This window comes from Aedes albopictus, chromosome 2, assembly GCF_035046485.1.
Source record: "Aedes albopictus strain Foshan chromosome 2, AalbF5, whole genome shotgun sequence".
Taxonomy (NCBI): Eukaryota; Metazoa; Arthropoda; class Insecta; order Diptera; family Culicidae; genus Aedes; species Aedes albopictus.
In genome coordinates, this window is record NC_085137.1 from 510,604,640 (window position 1) to 510,621,328 (window position 16,689).

General features: G+C 41.3%; 1 protein-coding gene across 1 annotated transcript in view; it reads right to left on the bottom strand.

The window, feature by feature from the left end:
* Positions 1 to 16,689, bottom strand: part of LOC109621687 (homeobox protein 5) — a 99,552-nt gene that overhangs the window by 37,058 nt on the left and 45,805 nt on the right. Inside the window, exons 2-3 of the mRNA XM_029870291.2 lie at positions 5,929 to 6,429; positions 5,720 to 5,824 (exon numbers count right to left, since the gene is read on the bottom strand). Of these exons, the coding sequence (XP_029726151.1) occupies positions 5,720 to 5,824; positions 5,929 to 6,429 (606 nt within the window). The remainder of the gene's footprint in view (positions 1 to 5,719; positions 5,825 to 5,928; positions 6,430 to 16,689) is intronic.

The following is a 16,689-nucleotide window of genomic DNA, read 5'->3' on the forward strand; positions in this document are numbered from 1 at the left end:
ATCTTCTGCAGCATCTCGGGGGAACGTCCTCGGGGTGCTGACGCGCCATTCATTTTGACTATGACTACTGTATAGGCATTACCCCAAGGGGTCGTGTTGGTAGCAAGAGATTCTCGAAGCACGCCCGCTTACGTGCCTTAACGACGCGTAGTGCGTCATCAGCATCATTGAAATCTCGCTCGAAATTTCAAAGTGATAAAACTCAGTTACCAAAGCGCAAATTTGGATGAAAATGTATCATCCCATATGCTCACTCGTGGTGAGTGTGCTGATACTTTTTCTACTGCGTAACTGCAGAATTGCCCGTTTTTTATCACTTCAAAAACGCGAGGCAAACAATCATTGAAAATTAAAAAGTCAATGATTCCTATGAAAATTCTGTGATGCACCAAGTCACCTTAATCTCTTTGTTCAGTGCCAGTTTATCCACTCTTCTGGACGCCACTAGTATACCGGTTTGCAGTCCGAGCTAGAGTTGAGACCCAGAATCAATGATGGACTGTGCAGCACCGTTCCTACTGTAGAATTTGTGTCACCTACGTTCGCGACATCCACGATCAGTCTAGCCATAGCTTCGAATAAAACCCAGCCTCTCGCGTTAGTCAAGCGGCTACCCCACTCAATCGCCCAGGCGTTGAAGTCCCCACCGATGACCACGAGACTCAATCCCACTAGTGCGTTTGACGCATCCAGCATAGACGAGAATAAATTGGTTTATCGGCCACCTGGAGGAGCATTACAACTGCAGTAGTACACCTCGTTGATCTCCGCTATTGCGAAGCCCTCGTGCGACGTGGAATTTATTTCATGGATCGGAAAACGAACGGTTGTACAGATCGTAACTAGCTTGACCTTATCCACTACCCAGTTCCCGTACGCGTCCGATAGTAGGGCGATGTCTGTACTTGACTCCGAGACTGATTGCCTCAGCAGCTGTTGTGTGGCTTCACCGTGGTTAAGGTTCTGCTGTGTAATCTGCATTCTCGTCGGTTGGTTCGAGTTCCTTGCGTGCCTGGACATTTAGGCCCGTCCGTCGTTTGACCCGTGTTCGCCGTGCAAACCAGACATTTTGGAGCCAAATTGCACTCACTGGCGGTGTGGCCTTCCACTCCGCACTTCCTGTAGAGTTTGCTCCTGTCGGGGTCTTTACACGCCCACGACTTGTGTCCATGCTCGAAGCACTTAAAACACGCCACTGGTGGCTCATGTATGCTGAGCGGGCACACTGACCAGCCTACCTTAATCTTGCCGACTGCGGTCGCCTTGTTCACCTTTTCTACAGGGAGGTTGATCGTGGTGATCTGCCTGCTTGCTGGGCCCTTCGCAGGCGGATCGAATGCTGTTTTTCGCCCAGTACCTCTTGAGCTAGTGCTTTGTAGGAGAGGTGCCTTCCTGGCCATGCGATTTTTACCTCGCATGGCTCTCTGCATCTCGGCGTGCGTATCTACCTCGGTTTTGAAAACCAGCGCGTCGCTTCGTTCGCGTTTGCGGACTGACTTCACTTTTCCGTAACCTTCATCCTCCCAACCGTAATCCAAGGGTTCTTTTTCCCTTGGTCCGATTGGCCACAATTCCTCTTGAGGTTGACCTCTTGGGGCTTGGTTTCCTTGCCCCTTGTGCGTTTCGCTACTGACTTGGCAGCCTAATTACTCGCGCTGGCCGTCCCCTTCTACCTCTTTGGCTTTTCACCCGTCTTTGCCGGACGCTTCTTGGGCCGCGTCTCCTCTGCAGGTTTCGACCATGCTGCTCTAGCCGTAGAGCGGTTTGACCTCTCCGACGAGCTGCATAGTTTCGTGCTGCATCGTCGCGTTACCGGCAAAAAAGATGCTGTCCGTTTGGGTGTATCACTCCTCCTTGCTCGCATCAGCCGCACTCAGCTCTTCGATCAGGTGATCATTCTCCTTCCTGGCCAGAGCCAGCGATTTGCGAAGCTTCAGCACCTGTTTCAGGTCCTTGATGATGGTAGTCCGCGTGCTCGTGTAGCCGATCAACTCGTCCAGCTGTTCGACAACTACCAACATCTTTGTTAGTCCGTTTCTGTTGCAGTTCAGCGCCCTTTAGGGACGAATGACTTTCGGGATAAAGTCCTTCGTCAACAACAATAACAGGTGCAGCGCCCGCGTGAGATTCACGCCAGTCATCTGCGCCGCCTCGGGTTCAACGCCATTTGCACTGCCTCTGCATTCTTAATCACATTGTTGTTTATAGATTTAGTAGTAGTCGTCATATCTGTTGGGTTCCTCTTAGGGCCGCTATCTCTCACTGCAAATGGAGTAATCACCAATGATTCTGGTGGTTATCTATGCAAGCAGTGAGGCCACCCGAGGGTTGATCCAGACCCTTATGGGGACTAGGCTCAGAGCCACATCTGCGTTAATCAGGAGTGTTAATCTGAACCTGCTTTCACCCAGATTGTTGTCCAAGATGGGTACAAGTCAGGAACGTACTTTAAGGCCACTCCACGGTTTTATGGAACGCAAGACAGCGTCCGCATTAGCTCATCTAGCGTTTCAAATCAGTGTCACCCGAACTTACTATGGATAGAATGCCGTCCCTACCAGTTCACTTGTGCATAGTTACCCAAGCGCGTACCATCTCAGTTACCAACTACAAAGCATGACCAGTATACCATAATCAGAAACTAGTTGGCGTCGTTCCTGATGTGCCCGAGGCACTCCTAGCTGGGCTGTCACAGTTTGGAAACGGTGCCATGTCGCTTGTACAGTGCTGCTTCCGGATGTGTGGAATTTTTGTATTATCTCTGGGTTCAAAGATAAGTTTACGAACGTTACTTGTTTGAACAATATTTTGAAGTCCTTTTTTCACTTTTGTCTATGGGGCCAGCACTGTGCTGTGCAAACTGTGTCACAAAAACTGTTAATATATCAAAAACCATTACGTGTAATATGTTCAGATGACGTTAACCATGGCATAAGGAGGTGTCCCAGATAAATTAAAGTTTGCGTTCATGGATAAATCTGCTTGGGATTTCAAGATTTGGCGTCGTTATCTTACAGCAACATGATAATGACACTAAATTTGGCAGAAGGTGCAAGCATCAACGATCGCGTTCAACTTTTCAAAAATACACATGATAGATCCATAGAGGTTTGATCTATTTTAGTGAGCTTCTACGATAGTCGCAGATGTTCTGTGGCATCGTCACTGTTGGGTGAAGCACTCAAACTTCGCCCCTTCTCAATTGACTGAATTACCCATAAAAAGAAATGTTCGAAATTTTCATTCGGAATCCTAATCAGACTGGCAAAGAAGCTCAACACAGAGCATAGATGACCAGATTGTAGAGCATACATTCCGAAGGCGTGACGCTAAAATTTTCTACCGTTGTGCAGATTTTTAAGGAGGAAAGGAAAATAATACACGGACACCGTCTTCAGCCAAGAGGTGATTGTGCGATAGTGCAATTAAAAGCTTGGTGACCCCAAAAAGAACAAAATGTTTGAAAAATAAAAACAAATAATTTCGATGATATTTATCTATGGAAGAACAATAATTTCTATTTGTTTTGGGAGCTTAACCTTTTCTGTTCATTATTCCATCCTTAAGCTATACAAGTGGTTTTGTCCATCCGGATTACAAATGGACAATGCTTTATATGGAATTGAGAAGTCTTCTGATCTTCAGGGAAAGAGCCAGGTTTCACATGCGAAACAGTCTCGATAACAAGCATCTCTTTCACTGAAAAAAAAATCAAGTTACACAGTGTTGCGTACTATGTTTTCGAAGAAGTGTCGGTATGTACTATGCCCGTTACTTCTCTATCGATCACAATGATGGAGGGCGTGAGTACCATCAGTACCCTTTGACGGTTGATGGGTGAAGTTCTTGTGGTTTTTCTAGGGTACTTTTGTCGTGAATTCTCTTGAGTAGCTACTTGTGAAGATAAATTTTTACTTTGATGGCTAGAAGAAACTCTGAATATTACCAAACCTGACGCAAAGCTCTGCAGGTATTGAGGAGAAGCTCTTCAACCATTTTTGAAGGGTGGCTCTGCTAGAACTTTAATATCGAGTGCAAGTGCTGTTCAATTATTAGGAAGTCCAATCGTTCATCTTGGGAAGATTGCCTTGAATTCATGAAGCCGGCAGAACCATATGAGAAAGTATGATATGATCAATCGCGCTAAGGCGCTGTCCATAAACTACTCATTTTTGGCCATCTCAGACCCCTACTCCTCCCTCGTAGACTTTTGTCCATTTTTTTTTAATTTGTGTGCACTTTTTTTTTTTTTATTTGTATGGAGCGTAGGCTTAGGCCAGTCCCCCCGTATCCCGCTTATAGTCTACGTAGTTTATGGACAGGTCGTAAGGGAAAATTTTCTCAAATTCCCCAATTCCCATAGGACCCGGGTAGACGAGAATATCTCAATCATATCTCGAATCGAACAATAGTTCGATATGATTTTGGTGTGTTATTTAAAAATTTGATTTTATTTTATCTGTATTAACGAGATTTTTAGCCCTAGGCTAGTTCATCTCGGGACCCACGCTTTACTTCCCTTCCAAGGAAAGAACTCACATTTTGCGAGTTTCTCGGGAGTGGGATTCGATCCCAGGTCCTCGGCGTGATAGTCAAGTGTTCTAACCATCACACCAGGTCCGCTCCTCAAATTTGATGAATATCGCACGTATAACTCAAAGTAATTTGATATCAGTTTTTAATCTTATTTGAAAATTTTCACATAAGAACAAATTTAGCTCTCCTGCACGAAATGGAACACTTACACCCATATCAGTGAAATGCCATGCGCCCCTTTCTGAGCTGTGGAAACGAAGAATTAAATTAATTAATTATCGATTTTTGCGGCTTAACCAGCCGAATGGAAGTTTTACTTTATTCCAAAAGCTAGACTTTACATATACTGGCGTGAGTGAGAAATGGACAAATTGAGGTGAAATTTGCGAAAAAGTTACTCTCCTCAATTTGTCCATTTCTCACTCACGCCAGTATATGTAAAGTCTAGCTTTTGGAATAAAGTAAAACGAAGAATTGCTTGCTCTCATTCCCATGATTTCCAATGAGCAACAGTTGAGTGGTAAGCAGAGCCGCTATAAGGTCGTAGGTTCGAAGCTGAATGCTGCAATTTTTTTTTCTAGAAAAAGGGCCATAAATCTTGTCTGATAATGTTTTGATTTTGTAATATCTTAACGAGCTATTATTGAGAAATTCATTATACTAGATTTTGCTATTTTTTTCAGATCTTTTACCTCTTATATCAATCAAAACAATATCAGTGTTTGTTCTTCAGTAATTCAAGCAGTAATAACTGAATATGTTATTCATTAGATTTTTCCACTTACTCTGGGAGGGATACTCAAGCAACGACCACATTATCCCTTAGTGGTTGCAGAAGATTTGAATTAATATTTGAGAAACCATGTTCAGCAGCTTAAATATCCGAGGATGAAAAGACTCATCCAGCCTTTCTCCAAGCCACAACCGTCTATTTCACTTAACAACAGCTATGGACAATTCTCCTTCTCGAGCTGGTCAACAGGATACGGAACGAACAGTCCTTTCCCGAGGGAAGGCTTCGCAATACCTCAAAAGTATCCAGAATATTTATGTACTCTCATTTTATAAAATCTACAGTAAAAAGTTCACAGGCTCCTATTGTTAAGACCATAATCACACTAAACCAACCACAAGCGTCAATCACCAGGACTCCCAGTTCGCAATTCCCACACACTCAACTCACCTGAGAAAACGGCCCGCCGCATCATCCCCCGTCGGGGTTTCCCTCGTGTCGAGTGCGCCCATGGAAAGCCTTGTCCCGGCGGCAGTGGAAACACTTGAGGACCTCCTACGGCGTGCAATAGAACAGTACATAAGTAAGTTAACGTCACATATGAGAATAGGTTAGGTACGCTTCCTTAGAGATATCGTATGTATGGTGGGTGAACATACCCGGCAGATAGGGATTCCGGCAGTGGGCCAGCAGCGAGTGCAGATGCGGGTGGTTCAGTCCATGCTGCAGGAAAGGCATCGGCCGGCTTGGGAGTGGTTTTGCAATGATTTTATTATCTCGAGGCTGCTGCTGTTGTTGTTGCTGAAGACGAGCGCCGTCTTCTTGCAGGTCCGGGCTGTTTGGCAAACTGCCAGCCTCGCTTGTGTTGTTACTACAGCTATTATTGCCGTTGCAATTACTACCATTACTGCTGCTGTTGCTGTTGTTGTTGTTGTTGTTATTGTTGTTGTTGGTTCCTGTGGTTTGGCAGGTTCCATTTATTTGCACTAGGTGATGGGGCTGCTGCTGGTGAGGGGAGTTCGACTGCTGAGGGTGTTGCTGATGGTGGTGGTGATGATGCGGGGAATGATGGTTTGCGAGAAAAGCAGTATTCGCTAGGTGATTTTGTTGGATTAGATTTTGTTGAATATAAGGCCAAAGATGTTGAGGTTGAATAAACTCTGGAAGATAAACAGGAGAAAAGATAAAAAAGGTTTACTTATTTGATTCACAGCTAATCAAGGACTGAACACTTTACATTTGCTTTTTTATATAAATTTCAAATTTGAAAGCTATTACGGTGTCGAACAATCAGCGAAACAATACGACACACCTCACAGAACAAAATTCATACTTAAACTTGGCTTTTTGTTGCTATTACCTAACTGCTAACAAGTATGCTTTGGCGAGGCTGAGGTTTTTTTTTGTAAGAACTAAGATCATATTACTCTTTTCGCTTGTTTTTCCGTTATTGGATACAAAAACTTCTTGTACCGACTTTTTGAATCCTCTAAGCAGAATACCCTCTTCGAATGAGCGTATAGATGGTTTCAGAAAATATAATTTGATAGTTTATTTGATAAATTGAACAGTTCTGATGATTTCTAACAACTTTTTCCAGAATACAGTATATTGTGCTCCAAATTTTTGTTTTTCCTTCCAATTTGAGTTTTTTAACATTTAATTTCATTCTCTAAATTTGCATTTGCATAAAGGGTTTTTTTTTTCGAAATATCAACATTATTTTTCACAAAAAACCAACAATTATTTGACTTTATTATCATACTCGCAGGATTTTACCGAAATTGAGCATTATCGAAGTTCGGTTAAAATTAACAGATAGTTCGGTGAATATAATCATAGGTTTACGGCAGTAACTCTGTACTGAGTCAATAAAAAATGGCCAAAAATTAACTGAGAACTCTTCGATGTATGTTTATTATTTGTGCAAAATTTCATAAAAATCGATGCATTACTTTTAACTTTTAATCGATGAGAAACAAACAGACGACGTTTTTAAGATTTTGTACAATCATCACCAATTTTCATTCGCATACTACATGGTTCTTCTCCGCTACAATTCAAAGTTTTGTGATGATAATTATGAAACTTCGTGAGCAGTTATGATACTTATAAAGACACTTTCTTGCAAAATTTCATCAACTTTTATCAATTGGATTGGAAGTTACTGGTGTTGATAGGGGATAGTGTTAGTGAAAATGTTTCATGTTTTTTATGTGTGATGTTTGCTCATTCATAACTTTTGAATATCTCTGTCAATTTTCATGAAATTTTCACAGAAGGTAGTTGATTATGTGTATATTATGTCTGCAAAATTTGATGATTATTGGTGCAGTACTTTCAACAATACAATCGAAACAATAAGGGGTGTTCGCTAATTGTTGTCTGAAGGGCTAAAATCACGGTCAGCCCCAATATATGTTTCAACTATAAAATTGTTGATAGTGCATCGGTTTTTTTGAAATTTTGCCTATGTAAGTAAAGTAGATTGCGAGGTTTGTGTTCAAAATTTCAGTCATTTTCTTTATCAAATTCAAAAGTTACATCGCTGACAAGCTAAACCAGGGGCTGTATAAAATTCAATTGCTCGCGTTCTACTGTTTCATTGCTACAACAAAAGGTACTTTACCGATTCACATGAAATTTTGCAGGTGAAATGAACACATCTTAAGATATTATCAGGCAAAATTTGAGCAATTGCAATGTATTCATTGCAGAGTTACAGCCATATTTCTGTGTCCCGATTATTGCGGATACAGGCTTTAGGGCGGAAATAAGGACAAGGTATTTGGAGTACATAGATCAAAATTTCTAAAGCACCGTTTATCAGAACCATTGAACGGATTTGGATGAAACTGCATCACGCTAATTGTTCAGTGGTTGTCAGCAGCGTGATGCATTTCAACCCAAATACGTTCAATGGTTCTATAAAACGGTACTCTAGAAATTTTGAGCAATGTACTCCAAATACCTTGTCCAAAACTGAATACACACATTCGAACTAAGGGTATGCGGTATACCGAAAAGTTTCGCCAAGTACAACTCGAAACGAAATTCCGCGGAATTCCACGGAATTCAGCTTGGCGGAATTTATGATTTTGAATTTCGTTTCATTTCGCCAAATTCTAAAAATTTCGTCTCAAAAAAATAGATTTTGACGAAATCAAACGGAATTCCGCGGAATGTCCGATAAATTTCGAAAACAAATACATAGTGTAAATATTCCTATCGAAGATCTTGCTAATCTCAAATTGCTGAAAAGTGTTAAGGACAGACTTGTTGGAATCCCAAAATGGCCGACTTTGACACCTACTCACGATTTCGAGCGCACAAATCTCTTCGTAAACAAAACTAGCGCACCTCCCAAGCAACACACTTGGACGTTAATGAGTTCCTAAAATTGAAATGCAACTACATTGAATGTTGTGCCCTTTGTACCAATTGTCTTATTAACGACTAAATTGCAACGAAAAAAGCGCAAGAGGTGGAGCCAATATAAAACATCCACTCGTGTTATAAACGGTTTTAATTCGCAATCGATTTACAACCGAGATACAACTCACGGTCGACTTACAAATTGTGACCGATTCGACAACTAGTCAGCTAGTCATCACATTCGTCATTGCCAGTTACTATGCGTCAACAGTTTCATCAATGTGATTAATAATTGTGTGGGTAAAATTTACCGCAAAAAAGGCTGAACGAGAATGTAAATTTTTGTGCCGCTCCTGATTTATTGGTAAATCATGCATTCTGGCTCAGTATTTCCAACGCGCCTCAGTCTACTTATCATTTTGCGAGTGAAAATTTAGCCATTTGTAGTAAAATTGTACGCGCCATATTGCTTTGACTGAGTTCATTTCAGCAGCTTATTTAATGCACCCGTAAAATGCTAAAGATTAGTTTAGAATTTTTACTTGCTAAATCATGTCTAGGACAACATTGCTTCACACGGTAGGACATAAACAACCAAAATATGTTAACACTTGGACAATCGACAATCAGAGGGATATCCATCCATTTATAACGTAAAGGAATTTGATCATTTTTGAACTTCCCCTCCCCTATTTTATTTTTTTTTTTCGTAGGCAACCCCAAATATTTTAGTACGGAGCATACGATTTTTCAATCCCCCTCTCACCTCATACTATTACGTAATTTATGGATAGCTCCCAAATACCTTATGACTATTTCTAAATTTATCTGAGTATTCTGCTAGCAACTGTGGAAGTGCTTGTAGAACTAACTCCTGCTTCATTGTAATGATCAAAAGAAGATGATAAAACTTTCGTACCATTTATTTATAAACGGACATTTTGCCTGATTATGAATCAAAGTTAGTTCGAAAAAAAGTCAAAATTTAAGCTAACGGAAAGCTGCATCTTTTCGCCAGATAATTTTCGGAAGCTTCAGAACACCACTATCTAGTCCGACTGTAACATGTATTCAAACCCTTCCAGTGGTACCAGTCATTGTGTACTACGTAAAGAGTGCAGAATTTGCCAACAAATGAAGCATTTACCAGTGCTTGTACATTCTTCTTGGTTTGAAGAAGGAATGGTATAATGTATGAATTCTTTATTGAGCAATTTACTGATGTTTATGATGTTATTTAAATTTAATATGGAGCAAATATGGTATAATAATGTATCAAATGTTTAAATATAAAAATTATCTTTTTTTTATTGCAACATCAATGTTTTAGCTGCTATTAATTTTTTAACCAATTTAATTTAATAAAATAATAGAACTTGTTGAAAAATTTATGAAAAAAAGATACATTTTATTTGTACATCACATCGTTTTTTTGGAAACATTTAAGTTTTTATAGTACATTTTATTATTTTTATGATTTCAAAAACCTTTTGTCGCACATTTTGCAGCTTCCATCTCTTCTGTCAAAATTTTTCGTTATGTTCTAAATTAGTTCCAAGTAAATATGTTTATAACAGTCAATATCATTGTTTTGGTTTGTAAACGGTCGTAACTAAGATTCGTTGAAACAATTAGATTTTACCTCAGTTACAAATTGGTTTCGCAAGTTTCAACTAGCAATGACGTTTATTTACATTGCGCTAGTTGTTATAAATATGTTATACCTCAGTTTGGCTTTAACAACAGGATTTTAACATCCGTTGTTTCATGAAAACTCAGTTGCAACATGTTTGCAACGATGATCATTTCTATTTTAGTTGCCGGTGCTACTTGGGCTGGTCTTCTCATTTTAAGCTTATTACAAGTGAGCAAGGACAGAATAATAAAATGCACTGTTGTTTGAGGCTTGCTTCTTGAGCTTTGTGCATTTAATGTTCTGATGAACTGTTGAAGCGGGATTTCAAGACGATTGTCCTTAAAAAACATCTTAAATATTGAATATGCTTTCAGGGGCGCTGTTTATAAACCACGTGGTCCCGTGGTATTTTGTTCATACATTTTTTTAAATTTGTATGGACCGTAATCTTTGCCCATCCCCCTCTCCCAACATGACTACGTGGTTTATGGATGGTCGTTTTGTCTCATTACCTAATATCGAAGACGGCTAATAACAAGACAGACAGCTCCCATCCTGTCGCAGACGACATGGTTGAAACGCCCTCAACGATTCACAGTAACATTAAAACATGATTGTGTGCGTGTACAAGCAAATATGTACACGGAAATGGTAGCATCGCATGCACACTCATTCATGATGTTGTTCCCTGAAGCCGTTCGTGGCGCTAGTGTGCTTGTAGCTTGCAAGGTATATGGAGCAAGTGGGTAGATGTCTGCCTTGTTATTAGCCGTCTTCACTAATATTCACGAATGTAACCGCATAACAGTCACACTGGGTATTCACACTGGCCTCATAGCGTTCCATCAAACATATTTTAGTCTAATTATTTTTACAACTATTCGCCAGGAAGAAGAAGAGCTGCAGAAGATTTCATTGCTAAAGGATTCATTCTAAATTTTTCTTTTATTTTTTTTAAATTTTCATCCTTTTCCATACTAATCAAGTTGGAAACTTTCAGCCTCATTTTCTGATATGCAGTTTTGGGTAGATAGGATCTGGAAATTATTTTTATTTTTTTTCTTCAACTGTTGTAACAATATGTTAAGCCCTAGGCTAGTTTATTTCGGGACCCACAGGCTCGAATCGAAAGACCCGAAGTCTTTTGGGAGTGGTATTTAACCCTAGGTCCTCGGCGCCTGCGCCGAAAACGGCATGAACTTTAACCACCACACATTGGCGGAGCCAGCTTTTTCTTCTTTCTTACTCACTCTACTAAACATACACGAGAAAGAGCGTGATGAGAGAGGAGGCAAGCTGCCCCCTCTTCTATCTGTCTCTTTCTCGTGTATGTTTAGAAGAGTGAGCAAGAAAAAAGAAAATGCTGGCTCCGCTATTGCCACCACACCAGGTTCGAGTCCAGATCTATCTGGTAGAAGTTTTGGCCTAATACCTAGAGATGATTGTGATGATTTTCAATGTCTATGTGAATTTTACTTTTATTTTTCGGTAAATTCAATCATCTATCACTTTTAGGTTTAGATTTTAGGCTTTCTCCAGAAGTTACGCTATCCAACAAACCTTCTGGCTGATGTTTCCATATCATTGCTTCATGTTTCTGAAAAACAAACAGCATTAGAGCACGAAATATCGGTGTGCTCTTATAGAGTCATTGAAGTAATCTTATCAGGTTATTGGTGGAATAATTAAAACTTTGAAATATAAATGGCACTGTAGCAAATGATCAGAGTGTTCATGGAAACTCAATACGCGTTACCGCAAACACGCAGCATAAGTTCGCAAAAAAATGATGTATCTGCAAAATTCCGCGAACATTTCACGAAAACTTCGTTTCGTTTCGAAAAATACCGAGTGAATTCGGATTTTGTATCGATCTCACGAAACATTTTTGTATTTCGTTTCGCCTAGAAACATCCCCATACCGCATACCCTTAATTCAAACAAAAACTTTTTTACAGGGTTCATAAAAGTATCGGATAAACCTATAGATGAACAAATGAGTGTAAATCTCGTAAACATTTCCTAATTCCCATAGATTTGGCTAATCAATAAAACATATGCAATCCATTTTCCAACAAAAAAAAAAGACCAAATCATCATTCAGATGTATGACCAGTTCGGCCCACTTCTGCCGGTGTCGCGTTCGGTCACTCCCATCAAAACGACAAAGAACTGTTATTGAACGATGTGTTTAATGTCCTTTTATCGATTGCTGTGTAGTGGGTCACAAAATTTATGCACCTCAGTTGCGCTTTGCGATGCTTTTTTTTCTCTCTATTCTTTTATCGTTTTTCAATAGAGTCCCTGTCATTTAATGGATGGGCAATAAAAAAGGCCTGGGATTCACCCGAAGCCGATAATCACCTCGACACGCCACATAGACAATCCCACCGATTGAATGCGAAACCGGGGACAATAGACGGGACCTCCAGCCAAGATCGTAAAAAAAAACTTGCACATATTTTGTGATTGAACGCTGTTCGTCAGGGCGCTGCAAAAAATGGATAGACCTAATCACTCTCAATAAAGCGTAAAATAAAATAATAATAACAACCGGTGATGATCGTTGTTCAGTTACGACCTTGTCTGCTTGGGCCGAGGACCATCACTCCCAGCCAGCCCGGTTCAGTTTAGGGGAGGGAGGGACTGCTTCACCGAGCTGAACGTGAAAAATGGTAGAGTAACAGTTAATTTCTCCCGAAAGGGATTCAAACAGTTGCGCATTTTCCAACCAACTGACAGAGAGTGAGAGCCCTCTCCGCACCGAGAACAATAATTTAAACATGATTATAAATTGATGTTTTTACAGCCTGCCATCAACAGCAGAGATCCGGGCCTGGCCTGGCCTGAAGGGATTTTCACCGGTTTCTTTTCGGTAAGACCAGTGTGTGTTGTATGTGTTCACTGCTTTTCATGTTGTTACATTCGTTGGCTGTTGTAATTCAAGAACCGACTTATCAAAACGCTGCACACCCCGTTTTTTACCGCGTGGCTTCGTTTGCAGTCGGGAATCAGTTTCTCGGCGCTTTGAGTGGATTTTGTGTGAGTGTAACCACAACCGTAAGGAAACGCCTTTTATTTTTGTTTGGGATTAGGAGATTTAATAAACTGTTTTATTGAGCGACGCGCCGGCTGCTAGTGGAATGAAATTTCAGAAGATATGCTACTTGGGCTTGAATCGCCGAGAGCGGATTGGACAGGCCAGCTGATATAATATTTTTGGAAGATTTTGTGGGGAAATTTTACTTTACTGCCAGCATGGTAAAACTGCCGTTTATGACAGTTTTGAATGAAACATTTAAAATAGGTAGAAATTTCATTTGGGTTGTTCAAAAAGTTACATCACATACATTCACATTTATTTGCACTATTTCACAATTAAGATAACACATTATAAACAATAGTACTAATAGTTCATGGCTGCCGCTCTCCATCTCCATTTCCGGTCACACCCAATGCTCGCCAGATCACGCTCCACCAAGTTCGACCATCGTGCTGTCTGCGCTCCACGCCTTCTTGTGCCAACCGGTTCAGTAGCGAACACCAACTTTGCCGGGTTATATTCGGCATTCTAGCAACATGCTCTGCCCCGTATCCTTCCGGCTTTGGACACCTTCTGGATGCTGAGTTCGCCGTAGAATGCAGCGAGCTCGTGGTTCATCTTTCTCCGCCACACACCATTCTCCTACACACCGCCGAAGATGCGTCGCTCGAAATTTCCAAGTGCTTGCAGGTCCTCCTTAAGCATGGTCCATATCTCGTGTCGGTCTTGTTGGGTTTTTGTAAATGGTGCATTTGGTGTGTTGGTGAATCTTTTTAGACCACACTTCTTCTAGAGCCCGTAGTTGGCACGACTTCCACCGATGATGCGCCATCGAACTTCACGACTAATATTGTTGTCAGCCGTCAGTAACGATTCTAGAAGGATAAATTCCTACACCACCTCGAAGGTATCCCCGTGACATTACACTACCTGGACCGATCCTGTCATGTTCGGTTCCACCTACCAACATGTACTTTGTTTTTGACATATATTTCATCAGTCCGACCTTTGTTGCTTCGCGTTTCAGGTAGGTGTACAGCTCTGCCACCGTTCCAAATGTTCAGGAGATAATGTCCATGTCGTCCGCAAAGAAAACAAATTGACCGGCTTTTGTGAAAATCGAACCCCAGCTTAATTAGCATGGTTTGTCGCATTGTACCTTTCAGAGCGATGTTGAAGTGTAGGCGTGGAAGTTCATCACCTTATCGCAGGTTCGAGATCCGAATGAATTAGATAGTTCATTCAAAACCCTTACGCAATTGTGCACACCATTCAACGTTGCTTCGATCAATCTGGTCAGCTTTCCAGGAAAGCCGTTTCATCAGTGAGTTTCCTGTGCCCTGTGCCGTCGTGATTGGACCTTATAAATGACATTCGTATGGGAGAAACCCTACGTGCAGCCTATGAATCCGGTCAGGAACTGACTGTACACAACGGAATAGTAGCCGATCTAAAGCAAGAGATTTTGGATGAATTTTACAATAATTGGATGGATTGTAAGAAATGGTTCTTGATTTGGATAGGTAGGGCTTCATATGTCTCGAACTCGTTCTTTCACGCTCAAGTACTCGAAGGAGTAACGTCAGCCTAAAAAAAAGCCTAAGTTAGGCAAGAGACACCAAGTGATTTCCGTATTTTTTATATGTCTACCAGCTATTGATGCGTGAGTTTATTCAGGTTTTTTTTAAGGACGAGACAGTGATTAGCTGTGATTTGTGGAAAGTCAGTTATGTCGCCCTATCCGTGAAACGCTATGTGACCCTCCCTGAGGCTCCATTACTACCAATTAGTACTCATCAGATCTTAGCCACGTTTTGATGGGTCTGGCCTTAAGATACTCCTCGACGCCCTCCAATCCCACTGTGCCTCATAGCGAACCACAGTGGGTTGATCTTCGTCGGAGACCAGCGGTTACCTACGGTCATCTGCGATATCCACAGCGTCCACCGGGGTCCGGGCACATGACGAGCACGTGTTTCATCCGTTCCAGCTAAGTCGGCTGGCCATCTTCCCCCTCCTATACACACATACACCACACAGTGAGTAAAAATAAATAAACAGTGAGTGAACAGTAGACCGAGTGCGTGGTTTTGTTCTCTGATCAGCCCCCAGCTCGCTCATTGTCTAGCCAACCCAGGAAAAGAGGCGGGTGTAGCCCTCCTCGAACGGCTTCCGTGACTTAGACCAGAAGTCAGGGTTTTGGAGTGTCAATGCCTTTCCTGGAATTGTTCTCTAGTAACAAGTTAGAAACCGAATTCAAATTGAAGTTTTCAAAGCTCATCAACTCTAGCTTAATGACTCCCAGGACATCTAAGTGTCCCACTTCTGCTATCATCTCGAGTCGACCCGACCTCTTCGCCTCGCAGCGTGAAAGACAAAGCGATGTCTAATTCGACCTGGCTCGGAGGAATACTGTTCGTTGAGTTCCAGGACAACAGATCAAGCAAACATTATTTTGGACAACCTCATCTAACACCGAATCGTACCGACTTAGTTCCAGCCAATACTTCTACCATCGTTTCTTCACGGATGGAAGAGTGCTGCATAACGGCATTAGGTTACCACGACGCTCACAGAAAAGCACTATGGAGGACTCCGCTCAGCTCGACACAGTCCTGCCTTTTGCTACCAGCGCCCATCCATGACAGTTGTCGTGGCTCTGCTGTGGAGGTGCTCCAGCCTGCTTTAACAGGTAAGTATCTCCAAATTCAAGCTCTCTTCCGGCATGATCGCAATTCCGTTTCCAGACAGTATCCAACCACGGACACCGCCTCTTGTTAAGAGTCATCATCTAGTGATTCATTACTTATCAACGGTTCATCATCGTACAACTGCTCAAGCTTATCGTTGCTCAACCCGGGACAGTTGCAGTTTTGAGGAATCAAAAAAACTTTTTAGATTTGTTTCTAGTTTCGTAAACTATAAGAGTCTGGACAATTCCTCCAGGAGTTTTTCCATAGCTTGCTGCAGTGATTCCATCTAGAAATTCCTTTCATAATTCATCTAGAGATTCCACCAGAAATTTCTTTGGGGATTTGTCCTGGGATATCTTTAAAGGTTGCTCCAGTGATTGTTCAAGTGCTGTTTTCGAAGTTTCCTTCTGGAATTTCTCTCGAGATCCTTTAAGGTATTTCTGCAGATATTCCTTCAGGAATTTCTTCAGAGATTTCTACATATATTTCTTCCAGGATTTCGCTGGAAATTGCTCCAATAATTCCATTTGTAATTATTCGAAGTATGTCTACTGGAATGTCTTACAGAAATTCTTTCAAAAAATTTTACTAGAAATTATTCAAAAATTAATCCTGGAATGTCTTAAAAAATCTATAAGGAATCCATCCAAGTATTCCTTCGATAATTCGTCCA